Source organism: Bubalus kerabau, chromosome 20 (genome assembly GCF_029407905.1).
Source record: "Bubalus kerabau isolate K-KA32 ecotype Philippines breed swamp buffalo chromosome 20, PCC_UOA_SB_1v2, whole genome shotgun sequence".
Taxonomy (NCBI): domain Eukaryota; kingdom Metazoa; phylum Chordata; class Mammalia; order Artiodactyla; family Bovidae; genus Bubalus; species Bubalus kerabau.
This window is the reverse complement of record NC_073643.1, coordinates 45895290-45910986: the sequence shown is the minus strand read 5'-3', so window position 1 is coordinate 45910986 and position 15697 is coordinate 45895290. Positions and strand designations below refer to the sequence as shown.

The 15697-nt window shown below is 44.1% G+C and overlaps 1 protein-coding gene across 14 annotated transcripts in view; it reads right to left on the bottom strand.

Moving 5' to 3' along the window:
• Window positions 1-15697, bottom strand: part of ARHGEF3 (Rho guanine nucleotide exchange factor 3) — a 315139-nt gene that overhangs the window by 141415 nt on the left and 158027 nt on the right. For all 14 annotated transcript variants that reach the window (XM_055558190.1, XM_055558187.1, XM_055558193.1 and 11 more), the window contains one exon: window positions 5157-5219. In XM_055558190.1, the coding sequence (XP_055414165.1) occupies window positions 5157-5219 (63 nt within the window). The remainder of the gene's footprint in view (window positions 1-5156; window positions 5220-15697) is intronic.

Below are 15697 nucleotides of genomic sequence, written 5' to 3'. Positions count from 1 at the left end.
AGTCCCTCCCTGCCAGGTAAGAGAGACCCTGGGCTCTGAAAGGGCAACAGGAGGGGCTCCTCCCAAAGAGGGGGCTTAGCAAATGTCCCACATAGAGCCACACTTAGCAAGGGACCAGCGATATGGCTGAAAGAGAATGTGGGAAAGAAAACTGAGAACAATTTCCCATTCCAAGTTTCCACACGAGAGGCTCAAATGCTCTGAACTGAATTTCTACCTCTCACTGCCAGAAGGAGTATAAACCTTTGAACAGGTTTAAAACATATTCATTCCCTTTTAGCCAGGAAATTTATATTTTATCCTATGGATACAAGAATCACACAAAGATATTCTTGGATGCCCATCAGTGGTATTTGTAATAGTAAAAAACTGCAACTTATCTAACTATCCAAGGAAAGACTGGCTAAATAAACTTGGTGCATCCATTTGACAAAGTATGGTTATTTAAAATAATGTTATTGAAGAATGTTTCAGGTTGTGGTGACATGATTTCAATATAGTAAATGGAAAATACAGGAATAAATTAATATGTGTTATGATGGCCATTAAAACTGTATGCTTACATAAACTTTAAAAGTCGGTTGATAACATATGTGCTATTTAGGGCTACATGTACATAGCAAGTTTATAGAAAGGGAAGGCAACAATAAACATTAAACACAGCAAAGCAAGGGATTTTTTAAAGGGCCTGTGGCATCGTTAAGGGCACATGTCTTTAGTTGCATTTGGTAGCTACCTGGAATTTTACATTATCTTTTATACCATTTTGTATGCCTGAAATATTTCATAATTAAAAAGTTTTAAGTGAGTGTGTATATAACTCTAGAAAGTTAATACATTATCGCTTCTCGGCCTTTTGACTAAGATCAAGTGTAGAAAGTTAATACATTAAAATGTAGCCACTACTTTGAGGTAAGAGTATAGTGAATTCTAGTGCTCACATTTTCCAAATCTGCAACAAAGAACATATACTCCTTTTTATCTTTTACACTGTTTCTTCATTGGAAACTGTTCTTAGGCCTGTCCCAACATTCGTATATTTTTTGATAAAGGATGTTTGAAGCTAAGCAGTGCCCTGCATCAGGGTCACACCTGGCTCTTCTGCCAAGGGCCTTGCTTGAGGGACCATGAAACCCAGCTCTTTACTCGGGAGTCTCTCGCCCACTAGAATTCAAATGAGAAAAGTGCTGTGGGGGAAGCAATGTCCCTGAAACCATCCCACTCATATCCTCTGACGTGAGAGAAGATTTGTAGGCGGCTTCTGGGAGCATTCTCCACTCTGCAAATTGTTCTCTAAAGTGTTAAAAAAAATATAGTCTGCTTCCCCCCCACCCCCCTCTGGAATAGTTTGCGTTCTATCCTGCCAGGAAGCCAGGGGCTCAGCCAGTGGACTGGGTAAAGTGGTGGGGAAAAAATAGAGACCAATTATATTGTCAACTACTGTGGACTCTCCAGTCACAATTCATTTTTCACCAAGTGCTGGAGGTTGAGGGTGGGAGAATAATTCTGCGGAGATACGTCACCATGCCTTAGGACCCTTCCAGTTTCCTTTTTAAGAGGAATTCCTCACTTGGGGTATTGGCTGGGCTCTGTGAGACCCATAAAATCATATGTCAATCTTGTAAAATTGTCTGAAGCCCAGTGCTATCATCAGATTCTCAAGAGTCCATGACACACCTGGCCCTCAAACAACAGGATCCCTGTTCTGTAAGGGACACTCTTTATTTAGCTTACCCACTCCTGTTTGGTCTCTAAGTTCAAGTTCAATAGGAGGTTGCAGAGGAGTTCAGGAGGAAAACCCTTTAGCAGGCACCTACCAGAATTGTCATCTGAGGCTTTAAAATAAAGCAAGATATCAACGAGAATGTTTGGTGTTATCCACACTCAGACACCACTATGTGCTTTTAATCAAAAGGGGAAAGTTTTTGTGTTAACACTTCCCAACTTTAGGCCACAGATATATTTCTAGAAAGGGGGTACGTGTGTTGAATTCCACATACACATTGGGAAGATCCACTCTTTTCATTGTTGTTAAAATTCACTAATCAATAAGTATTTATGAAGAGCTCATTGTACAGCATTGGGCTAGGACTCAATGGAAACTTGACCCCCAAAGATCCCTGTCCCCAATTCAGCAACTTCATGTTCAAGCATACATCTGGTGAATGTCTTTCCACTTATGAAGTGGAATCAAAATTGAGAGTTACTAATATTACTTTCCCAAGCCCTCATATCTTCCGGTATGAGTCATCCACTGGAACCCACCTTTTTTTCAGATACTTTCCACTACACATAGAAACAGGCTCAAAACAACTCTTCATTAATGCTGCTGTGACTCTACTGAACATCACCATTTAAAAAGCACCTCTGGGGAGACTACAAAGCCATTTATTTATTAATTTGTGGGACTCAGATATTTACTCAGACATTGCAGCCTTTATGGCTACAATTTTCTCATGAGTGGCTCTATCCACTAGTTCATTCAACTCATCTCTACCAAATACCTGTTAGGTGCAAGGCACTGAAAATCAGTAGTAGTTCCTCTACGGCCACATGTGTATCTGTCACATACCCCATCATCTCTGTACAGCTTGGACTGTCAGTAAACTTGCAAAACACCAGTTTTCATGTCCTCCAACAGCTTCTAGGATTCTTTTAAGCTTTATAATGATTATAATATTACATGATAATATTTGGAGGAAACTGTCCAGGTTCTGGAATCTGTTTGCCAAGAAACAGGAAAAAATAACAGAGAAATCAGAAAGGAGTTTGGCCACAGGTGAATCCCTAAGCATAAAGGTAGACTCTTCCATGAAAGTCTCTTTACTGTGACAAAACATGATATGATATGGTTAAGAGATACCGCAAGGGAGGGAGATGTATCTTTTGCGGCTGCATAAAGAGCTGCTACTGCTGCTAAGTCACTTCAGTCGTGTCCAACTCTGTGAGACCCCCCACAGATGGCAGCCCACCAGGCTCCCCCGTCCCTGGGATTCTCCAGGCAAGAACACTGGAGTGGGTTGCCATTTCCTTCTCCAATGCATGAAAGTGAAAAGTGAAAGTGAAGTCGCTCAGTTGTGTCCGACTCTTCTCGACCCCATGGACTGCAGCCTTCCAGGCTCCTCCGTCCGTGGGATTTTCCAGGCAAGAGTACTGGAGTGGAGTGCCATTGCCTTCTATGTGCATAAGGAGAAAAGACATCAAATAATTCATTATATGAGCTTAGATGACTCTGATCAGAAGGTAAGGTCATGGATGCCAATCAACATGAAAACCAAATCAGAACTCATGATTGCAAATAATCCTTTCATATAAAAGAGTTTAGTAGTTCTTTGAATAAAGCTTCTAGAGACGTGTTTTTCTGAAAAATAAACATAGTTCAGGAAAAAACATAGGATGAGGCATGATCTTAGAAATGATCTAGGTTAAAGTCTTATTAAATCACTACACTTCCCTGGGCTTCTACTTTTTCATTTTCAAAGTGAGGGGACTGGATATATGACGGCTAAGGGCTCTATATATTCTGAACACCAATAATACTAATAATTGCCACAAAATTAAAAACATTTGCTAACACCAAAAAACTCGTTGTCAATAAAGAAAGTTTCAAGACTTCACTTGTCAACAATAAAAGGTTCAATGAGTAAAGTAAAAGCAAGAATAACATCGTCTTTTTTGTCCTATTACCATAGCAACAGAATAAACTGGTCCAACCCACCAATCTGATGGTCTAAAGACTGGAACAAACACCATGTGGCAAATAAAGATGTGCGAATACATTAACGCTAGCTAGCGCAGGCTCCCTCCGTCACAGCCATGTTCATCATAGAAAACTCTGCCACAATTAAAAATAACTAAGAGAGCATTGCTTATATGGGTAAACAAATGTTATCAGGTGAGAACCCAATAATCTGTGTTCAATGGAGCTTCAAATTTTTACAATGGTTTAAAGACTGTATCTCAAAATTGTTTTTTAACAGATGAGGCCCATAGAGAGGAACTGACTTGCCCAAGATTACATCATTAGTTACAGACAGAGCCAGCACCATGATCCAGTTCTTAATTCTTAGCATAGAAGCTTCATCTCACAACAGTGGGTTTTGCAGTGTGTGGAGGAGGAGGACCAGGCCCTAATGTTAGATGGATCCACCATGGACGCATGAAGATTAAAGTTCCAGGGAGTGTGAATGATGAACAGACATGGGGAGCACAGCGGAGGCCAGAATCCTGACCCCAGGCCAGAATCCTGACCCCCCAGTCCCTAGACAGTGAGAGCACCAGCTGCCCGGGGAGCCTTCCCAACTGTGTCACTAGGGAGACAAGGAGGCCACAGAAAACAAATGACTGAAATTCAGCATCCAGAGCATAAGAGGCCCAGGGAGCCTCCCCAACTGTGTCACTGGGGAGGCAAGGAGGCCACGCAAAGAAAACTACTGAAATTCAGCACCCAAAGACATGGGCCTGAAAAAATCCAAGAAAGCTTTTGACTTCTGTCATCACTAGCACAGTTACTAGGTCATTCAAACATCTTTTGCAAACTTCTGCTTTTAAAGGAAAATATAGTGAGGTTAACATTTGGTGAGTGTCTCCTATGTACCAGGCTATGCAGTTGGTATTCTCACTTTGATTGTTTTGTGTGATCCTCACAACAATTCTGTTAAGTCTTTGCCTCATGAGAAAACAGAGGAGAAGACAGGTGTCATACAAATCTAAGTATAGACTCTTCATTCAAACTAAGCTGCTGAAACCAAAGCCATTCCCTCAGCCATGCTGCCAGACACTTCTTCTGGCCTTTGAGCCATGCAGCGGCTTGAGTCGGGCCAATCTGCCAACTTCCTCAGAAGGGGGACACACCTTCAGTACTCAGTCTCCACCACGGCACAGCGGCCTTTATCTAGATTCTATCCAGATGCACTGATTTCATTGTTCATTTTACGAGACAAGCAATAAACAAGTGGCTTGGAAGTTTAAGCTAGCTTCTTCCAGTAAAATGAAAAAAAAAAAAAAAAAAAAAAATTTTTAACATTCCCTGCCCCAGATCCCAACCTCCGTAACTGAATCCCGGAAGCCCACCTAAAGCCCACAGCATGTTAACAAATACATTCAGAGATGAGAGGTGTTCCCATGGCAGGGGACGTAGGAAGGACCGTACTTACACTTATATCGAGACTACAAAGGCTAACTGCATCTTCATCCTGGGTGCTCTGCTTCCGTTTCCGCTGTGAAACAAATAATAAAACAAAGTTCAAATGTAAACAAGGATTATGACTTTGATTAAGGAAAGAAAAAAATGCAATCAAATAGCACATGTAATCCTTATCATTTCTACCACGTTACGCAAAACCCTAGACCGAGTTCTAAGAAAGCCTAAGAAATTATAGGAAACGATTAAGCTCTGGGATAACTTGTCTGCATTATTGTTCTTAGTCAAGCTGCTACAGTTTGTTTCTCTTTATAGTTTCTTTTTTTCTAAATGTCTCTGTATAACAAGACTTAGAAATTTAGACACAGAGTTCAGATTTTTATTAACATGGAAGAAGACATGAGACTGGAAATAATCTAATTCACTTAAAGATATTCCATTTTTAGCACTACTTTGTACTTGTGTAATTTAAATTTGTTCTAAACTTCATCCAGGGTGCTGATGTCATCACAGAACCAGAAAGTTGGAAAGAACCTTAGACATCTCCAACCTTCCCATTTTAGAGCCATAAACACCAAGACTCAGAAGAGTCACTATTGGAACTGAAGAAAACTATATTTGAAATGGACTTATGACCATGGAAGTCTATGGGGTTGGAAAAATGTATTATCCTCTGTATAAAAAGAAAAGAAACTCCATTCGCAAACACAATCAAGCTCTTCAGAGACACATTTACTTCTCTTCTGCATCTCTAGCTTAACCAATCAAGTAAGGATTTCTTGAGTCTCTAATTTGTGACTTGCTAAGTCCCCTACTTAGCAGAAAGCTGCCGACAGACCGGAATCCCTGGTATGAGGTTACAGTGAAGTGGTATGAGAGACAGTTGGAGCCTTCAGCCCTCAGAGAAGTCCATCACCTCCTGCCCTTTCTCCTCTATTAGATGATGAGTGTGAACACAGGCAGATGCTGGAAAGCATCCAGTCCTTATCTGTCCTTGGCTGTCTCACTATAACTCTTCTATTATTTCTTTAGCGCAACAACGATTTGTTGAGCACCTATTATGCACCAGGTCCTGTGTTTGCTCCCAGGAATGCCGAAATTGGCAACTTCCCTAGTTAAGGAGCTCACATTAACTCACGTAATTATCATATTCCTGTAAGAGACACGGACTCTGGTGTGATTATAAGGCAGTAAGATCCAATTATCCTAGGGAAAGTCACTTCACTTGCCTGAGTCACCCTTTCTCAACTCTAAGGTGGAGGTGGTAACATAAGCTTTTATTCTCCAACAGGGAGAAGTAAATACAGTGATGTGTGTTAGCACGCAGCAGAGTGCCTGGGGCACCGTAAGTGCTCTGCCTGTGGGCTGGAGGGCTCTGGAGCACAGTGAGGGAGTAATTAGCTTGGCCTTGGTGGGAGCTGGGGGTGTTTTCTCAGAGGAGGAGGCATTTGAACAGGTCTGATGAATGAATTAAGAGTTTGCCTGACACAGATGGGGAGGAGACTGGGACCTCTTTTCTGTCACCAGCTACCTAGATGTTTCAAATCCTAAAGGTTAACGCGGTTCCATACAGAGTATGGAGTGCTAGATCCCATATATCATTCCACTTGAGCAGTGGAAGAATTTAGAGATCCAATGCTAGGAGCCAGGATCCTCAATCAGCCGTTCTGAGATAATATCCAAGAATCTTCCCTAACAAGTTCACCGTGTGATTGGTGATTGTTAGGGAGCCAAATACTCCACTCATGGGCTTTGGGGGAGTCCCAAGAGGACGCTGAAAGCTGCTTGTCATTTTGGGGGGGGGGGCTGCTTCATGTTTGTGTAGGGACATGACCCATACTGATTCATCATTCAGTTACAATTAAAAGCGGCACTGTGGTGTCATTGAGTATTTATATGGTGTATTTATATGGTGACTTTTGGAGGTGAGTATGGCAAGGTATTACCATTCTACAGGTAAATAAATTGAAGTTAGGAGAGATAAACAAATGGCTCCCAAGTTACACGGCTATGGTATAACACCCTGAATCCAAGATTCTAATTCCTAGGGCAAAACCCTTCACACACACACACACACACACACACACACACACACACGCACACACCCCATTTAAAGCACACTTGGCAAACAGGTTATGACTCATTTGCCATTCGGAATGCCTGGCAGCGTCTCCCTTGAGTGCTGTATTGAGAAGGATTTCACAGCACAGCAAGTGAGGGAAGGCTGCAATCAATCAGTAACGTGTGCTGGGGTAAAACAGTAGGGAAATCTGCACTGGTGCCCTGCCACCCAGGACAACCTATGCCATTTCCTGAGCCTGGCTTCTCTTGCCTTGGGAGGCTACAGAATTAGACCTTCAATCTTGGGAAATCCCATGAGAGGGCGGAGGCTCTGGGGTGTTATCTGTAAAGTGGCCATTAACCACCAGGTCAGCTGTCCCGAGGATTACAGAAGATATGTATACAACACCTGGAACGACGGCTGGCACATGGTAACGGCACAATAAATGCTGGCTCCCGGTACTACCCAAACTGTAAGCTACAGAGATGTGTGCCGCTACCTGGTGTTGTTAGATTACGGAGTTTTATGATGCTGCAGTTCCATTTTGAGGGCTCAATGATTTTGTCAACATGACACATTTACAGTGGCCTGTTACCCCCAAAATCCCACCCTAGTGAAGGAGAGAGGACACTAACAGAGGCTCTTTCTCTCATGGGCATGCAGCCCTCTCCAGACCAACTCAATAAATCACCGAGGGTTGGAACACAGCCTCCTGAGCATCACTAACCCCAGATGCTTCTATGTACCGAGAGCCAAATGCAGAAGACCAAAGTCCTCTAGTGGCCTTTAAAGTAAGCCACAGCCGGTTAACCTGGGATAGAAAGATCTCCTTAAGAAACCTACCCGTTTTACAAGGTAAAATCTGCATGGATTATCAAAGTGGGTGTCCTTTTCAATTTCCATTGCACAGGGTGTTAACTGACCACGGTCAGCAACACAGAAGAAGTCTGCAGTTTAAACTTTGGGCCCAGTGCAAACACGTCACAGGGTCACTAGGTCGTGTGCTCATTCGCTGTGTTCACAGAGCACTTCCGATGTGCGAGGCCCTGCTCTGGGTGCTAGGATCCAGCAGCGAACGAGCCAGGCATGCTCCCTTCCCACTAACTGGGAATAAAAAGAAAACAACATATTTTAGACTGTGATCTCTGCCGTGAATGACTCAGACAAGCTATAGAGACAGAGACCAGCAGGAGAGACTCACTTCAGAGAGATACTTTAATTTTCTGTTTTCGGGTTGACTTTCTCATGAGACTCAAGCACACAGAGGCAGGATTTAGTCTGTCATGACCACAGTCTTAGAACAGGCTACAGTACCTGGTACCTAGCCAACTCCCCCAGAAGAGTATTTCTTCATTTGTTGTTGTTGTTGATACTTCTGACCCTGCTGCCTTTGAGAAGCTTGTCTTCTTCACTATTCTCCAACTTCAGGGAAGGAGGGCACAGTGGAGGGGAACAAACGGGTACCCATTCCACCAGCCCAGCACCACCCCTCCATGCGCATCAGAAGTCATGGAGAGATGACCCGGGGCAGCTCTGAGGGAGGAAGAACTCTGTGTCTCAAACACCTGCATTTACATACTTGGTCTCATGGGTTCTCAGCCTATTTGAAGAGCCAGAGACCCACCCTGTTATTCTTGTCCCAGTCCCTGAGGCGAATGAACAGTCCACTTCCCTTTCAACTATGAAAAACAGTGCACCGTGGGTGAGCCCAGGGACTGTGCTGGAGTCTGGGTTCTCTGATTTGAGTGCATAACTTAAAACCCCAGCGTCCTGTGCTGAGCAGCAGGTCAATGAATAATCTCTGAATGAGTGACTAAAAAAAGAATAAATAAAGAAGGCCCGTGTTCTTGGGGCGACACCCTTCCCTTCCGCTAACCACCTGGCTGCCAAAATTAAATCAAAACCTCAAAAGCAAAGATCACTGAAGGCTAAAATTCTTCAACCTCAAATTTCCTTGGGGACTCAAAACATGCAAGTTCAAGCTATGATTTTTGCTTTTCAAATAAGAGACTCTTTTTCTTAACCAGCAGGGGCATTTATTTTCCTTAAATTATACAGATAAGTTAAAAAAAATTACAACTGTTCAGACATTGGTCCAAGTGGAACACTGGTGATTTTCACTCCTAATGTGAGAAGAAGTGTCAGGTCTGTTCAAGGGTGAGGCACACCCATGACTAGGCAGCAAGCATGCACTTCCCTGAGTAACACCAAGCGCACCCAGGCTCTGTGCTTCAGGAGCAACGAGTCCAGGATTGATAACAGCCCGACTGAAATGAAACAGCTGGCTGAATCCAACCATAAGCGACCTGATTTGGCATCTGAACCCTTTTTCTGAACACCTATCTGAGTCAGGGAGGAAAAGCAGTTACGGAAGGGAATGTATGGGAACAAAGGGCTAGAGTATACCGTCTGATTCCTTAACCCTGCAGGCTACATATTTCATGGAGATGCTTTCTAGAGGTGCTCGGGTGCTGGAAAAACCTCATGCTTCTTGGCTCAAAAACCGACCAGGAGGCTCTCTGTTAATCTGCAACAGGGTAAAGTCTTCTGTACATGTGGATCTGAGTTCTAATGGAGATACGGGTCTCTCTGGACAGATGGGGAGGACTCTGAGACTCATTCCTGGTGACACCATTCACTTTCACAGCACATCACTGTTCTCCAGGCCTCTCTGTGACCACCTCCTCTTAGGCTTGGCTACCTTCTGACAGCACAAGGCAGACACATAAATCTCAGCAGTAAATGGTCTGGGAACAAGTGTTTTTCTGTGGTTCCGGGTAAGGCTCTCTGCCAAGAGCAGTGACCCTACCTGTCCTCAGCTGATGGATTTGCAGAAGAGCTGGTCCCAGGTCTAAGCCTGTCTGATTCTTATTAGGCTCAGCTTACTCTAGACCCAAATCTTGGGATCCTTGGAGGTTTTGAGTCTTGGAAGCAGAGGAGAATCACCATCAGATATAGAGTGGGGGTGGAGAGAAGTGGGTGCGGGAACTGGGTGTCTGCTATGAGCCACTCACTGTGCTCACCATTTAAAGAACTGTCCCTTTCCAGCTTCACCTCAGCCTGGCCTCAGTGAGCATGCTGGTGTTCATTTTACAGAGAATACTGAAGCATGGGAAGGCTTCAGGGATTTGTTCAAGGTCACAAAACTAGCAAATGCTGGAGAGGGGAGTTTTCTCTATACCAGCTGCTGCTGCTGCTGCTGCTAAGTCACTTCAGTTGTGTCCGACTCTGTGCGACCCCCTAGACGGCAGCCCACCAGGCTCCCCCGTCCCTGGGATTCTCCAGGCAAGAACACTGGAGTGGGCTGCCATTTCCTCCAATGCATGAAAGTGAAAAGTGAAAGTGAAGTCGCTCAGTCGTGTCCGACTCTTCTCGACCCCATGAACTGCAGCCTACCAGGCTCCTCCATCCATGGGATTTTCCAGGCATGAGTACTGGAGTTGGGTGCCATTGCTGGTTCCCAAACCACTGATCCTTTCGCCATCCAGTGCTACTTCTCTTTTCATATTGTTTAAAAACAAAGTGTGATTTATTTAAATTAATATAAAAAATGTGAAGGGAAGTGTGAAAGTCTTAGTCGCTCAGTCATGTCCAACTCTGTGACCCCAGGGACCATAGCCTGGCACGCTCCTCTGTCCATGGGATTTCTCAGGCAAGAATACTGGAGTGGGTTGCCATTCCCTTCTCCATGGGATCTTTCCAATCCAGGGACTGAATCCAGGTCTCCTGCATTGCAGGCAGATTCTTTACCACCTGAGCCATCAGAGAAGCACATAAAGTAAATTTACATTTAAAACAATATATGCCTTAGAACAATATAAAAAGGCTCATAAGACATTTACCTACATAACTCCAGGAAACAAAGAGAATAAATGAGACAGATTGAGTTCAGGATCCATCACTTCTCCTTGCTGTGATCTTATCACAGCAACTGATGTGTATCACAGATACTGATGCTCTCTATCACCTCAGTCACACGACAATATTTATAGAGGATGAACTATGGGCCAGGCAGGTTCTAGGTGTATGAGATATGAAAGTGTCTATGATATATTTCCGTAAACATTGATTTCTTCATCATGGGCTTATTTGAAGGATTAAAGCAGATAAAATATTTACAACAGGGCCAGGCATATGGCAAGAGATTAAAGAATGGTAATTATTATTGCTTCTGTGGTTACTATCATAATCACTATTACTACTATTGTCCCTGCTGCTTTGTCGTTACTGGATGTTGAGAGGCAGGCAAAGAAGATGTGGGTATTAGAGATGGTGGAGGAGGCAATCCTACCTGGGATGCAGCCTGACCCTCCTCTAAGTACCCACATCACATAGGGCTATAAATGGATGCTCTCTGGATACCTTCAGTCACGTTTGCAGTGTGTGGTTCCCACTTCTGTCACAGAGGCAGGGCAAGTGCAAGGCCTGACTTAATTTTAAACGACTGAGATTGAATTGATTAGTGTTAGAACAGCCCTGTGATTTAATCACAGGGCTTTTCTATTTAATAACCAAGTGACCAGAGCAGCAGAAATGCACTGGCGGAGACAGTACAGCTCCTGACTTGACAGCGAATGTGCCCTGATTAGTCATTTGTAATTATTAAATTCAAACCAGATCTCAAACCTTCCTGATTCATCTCTTTGCTGGCAAACAGCTTTGGTGGTTTCAGAGGCTTTGATGAGGCCTTTCATCTGCGCCTTCTTTAGGGAGAGATTAGAAAAGGATTTTATGTTCTTGTACTTGCCCTTAGCTGGAACTTGACTCACTAAACTTAAGTTTGAGCAGGAGAGGATCCACGTCTCATTTCTCCTCTGTCTCAGCTCCAGGGCTGAGCAAAAAGACTGAGAGGGAATCCCTGCTCCATTTTTAATACCTTATTTTAAAAAACATCCTCCCTTCTCCAGCATCCAGGAATCATGATCTTTTTTTCCCTAGACTCTTTAATGTGCTCATGGGGTAGAAAACCTGGAAATCATGGTGCTCCCTGAGCTGCTGGTAAATAAATCTTAACTAACTGGTGGCTCAGTGGTAAAGAATCTACCTGCAACGCAGGAGCTGGAGGAGATGTGGGTTCAATCCCTGAGTCAGGAAGATCCCCTAGAGAAGGAAATGGTAATCCACTCCAGTTTTCTTTCCCAGAGAATCCCATGGACAGAGGAGCCTGGCAGGCTGCAGTCCGTAGCACAGCAAAGAGTAGGATACAACTGAGCACAACATAATATACGGTTTTGTGCTCAAATGCCATTAACTGTGGGCTCTGAAGTTAGACTTAGTAAGTTCATGTCCTCGTCATGCCACATGGTATAGAACCTTAAGCACATAATTTTTCCTCTCTGAACCTCAGTTTCCTTGTCTATAAAATAACTAAGGATATCATGAGCATCAAATAGATCAGTGTGAGTAAAGGGCTCACCACAATACCTGTCACACAGCAACTTCTCAGCATTGGTTATCACTAGTAGAGAAGGCAATGGCACCCCACTCCAGCACTCTTGCCTGGAAAATCCCATGGACGGAGGAGCCTGGTGGGCTGCAGTCCATGGGGTCTCGAAGAGTGGGACACGACTGAGCGACTTCACTTTCAATTTTCACTTTCATGCATTGGAGAAGGAAATGGCAACCCACTCCAGTGTTCTTGCCTGGAGAATCCCAGGGACGGGGGAGCCTGGTGGGCTGCTGTCTATGGGGTTGCACAGAGTCGGACACGACTGAAGCGACTTAGCAGCAGCAGCAATAGCAGCAGCAGTAACAGCAGGAATGGCACCAGGGTTGGGGGGGAGTGGGAAACATGGATAAAATTCCACTCATGTACAAGAGTATACCCACTGACTTGATTTTGGCAAATCAGGAAAAACCCCAAAGATTGATTTTGGCCCCAGAACACCTGGCCTTTAGCTTGCTGGGAAGCAGAGATAAGGTCACATTGGCCAAGGAAAGGTCTTCCTCTCCCAAGGGAAGGAAAAGATGTTCAACCAGGCAGATGAGAGGTCAGGGGTCACCACCAGGTGTCACAACCTGCCAGGGTCACCACCAGCCCTGACAATCGAGAGCAGCCAGTTTCACGATCATCCCACGAACATTTACAGACCACTTTTCTCTCCAAACATTCAAGGCCAAAGGAGCAGGAGAGAAGACAGAAAACTTGTCTGTCCAGGGCAGAGCACTGGCAAATGTATTTTCCAGATAGACTGCTCCAGACAAACTCCATTATGCGCACCCATCTGAGGTGGGAAAGGAGGCTCATGTTCATAAAGGTTGCCAATGATGGAATTTGACAAGAAGCACAAAACCTAATTAAACAGGGCACTTTGCCCCTAAGCCTTCTAACAATTACTGTAATTGTTTTCTATTGTTTCCTTCTGCTCTCAGGGGCACTGAAGTGGCTTAGTCACAATATGTGTTTCATTATACACTGTTATCACCGGTGCCTCCCTGGTCCTCTGTTATTTGCTAATTCACTTACTTTTACCAGCATAAAGAACTCTTATGTATTAAAATTATTCCCGCACAGAACTGTCTGAAGCCCTTATCAACAAAAATAGAAACCCATAGAGTTTAGGGAATGTCCCAATAAATTGCTTAATTTCTAGAGAATTACTCCACATAACCAAGGAACTCAGATGGTCCAACTGTACAATTCAGACTCAAATGTGCTTATTGCCCATGATAATATTGGGAATCTGATTTTACAAGAAGAGTTCTCACTTCTTCACTTGGGACTCCTGCCTTTTCCTGTCAGGACAGTCCTCAGTGCTGGTAATGCCTTTGCAGCCATAGCACCCCATGCATTCCTGAGTGGTGTCCCCAAATACTAGCAGGCAGGCGTTTATCTATAGGAAGAGCAATTTCCCTTCGACTACTGGTTTCTGCATCCACTACTCCTGGGGACAACTTGGCACACACAGCAGAGATGGAACATGCCAGAGAAATGGGTTGCACCTGCTAAGCCACTGTGTATATCCTGACAACTCATCATAGCATTCCTTTAAATAAAGAAAAATTTCCCTAGTAGAACTATTTGGTGTTATCTAACCAGATTAGAACTCACAATCTGCATTGCTTTATGGCATGTTCTGGATGCTTCAAGTAGTCCCTTCCTCCCCTCCCTCTTTACACTTGCTGGGTTTAAAACAAAGATCTGTTAAGAATTCACTGCATGCTGGGTGCTTTCCATATATTATATCTGATCCTCACAGCTTGGACAAAGAAGTTATTATACACAAGGAAAAGTGTTCAGTCACTCAGTCACGTCTGACTCTGCAACCCCATGGACTGTAGCCTGCCAGGCCCCTTTGTCCATGGAATTCTCCAGGCAAGAATACTAGGGTGGGTAGCCATTCCCTTCTCCATTCCCTTCTCCAGGGGATCTTTCTGACTCAGGGATCGAACCTGGGTCTCCTGCACTACAGGCAGATTTTTCACCGTCTGAGCCACCAGGAGAAGGAAACTGAGGCTTACAGAGTTTAAATGACATGATTAAAACTGCTCTAAGAGTGCTTGGACAAAGCCAGGATTTGATATCATATCCAGCTAGTAGCTGATACTGTTGGCCCATGTCCCCTGGGCAATCACCATTCCCTGGCATGCCTCAGCTTTTTACAGGCCAGAAATGCTTGGCTGTTAATGTCACCAGGAGCAGCCCTCAACCTGCGATGAACTGCAGTTGGCAGGTAAACACTCCAGCTTCCTAAAGCTTGAGGGGACAACTCTGAAATACAGTCTTCTCAGTTTTGACCATACACTGGAAACACTAGAGGAGTTTAAAAAGCTCCCAGGGGCTGGCTCTTGCCATCTGCAGATTCTGAACATCAGGAGTTTGCAGAAGCTCCCCAGATTGAGTCGATCGTGCAGCAAAGTTTCATGCAGTCTCCCACATCGTGCAGTCTCCCAGAAGTCTCCAGGTTTGAGCCTCAGGTGTTCACAGAGCTAACCTATTCATGACCACACCCAGTACCCTGTTTCTCTACCTCAGTCCCTCACCAGTGTTTCTAGTGATCAAATAAACTACTTGCACTGGTATCCAGGTCTGCTTCTAGGGTACTGAACCTAAGACATGCTGAACACAACTCTGTGCTTCTAAAAACGAGTAGTGGAATAGGAGGCGGGTTTAAGCCACGGAATAAAAACGGTCCATCAACCTAACTTTGTGGGAGGCCAGGTAAGCCTTTATTTATATACTTTAACAAGAATGGAATGTCATCTTACATGAGTTTTTAAAGATAAAGCTGGGAAAAAATTTAAAGATGAACGACCTTTGCATTGGCTGTCCCCTGTACAAGACACAGAAAGGACTGAGTGGACCTCCTATTTAATAGCCAGAGCCTCAGTCCAGAGGCTTCATTAAGACTAACTGTGAAAGCAAAGGCTCAGACCTCCCTGATACTATCTGATGAGGACCCTCATTTGCACCTGATCCTCTCCTGTTACAGACTGAATGAATCTCCCAAATTCCCTTGTTGAAGCCCTAACTCCCAATGTGATGGTATTTG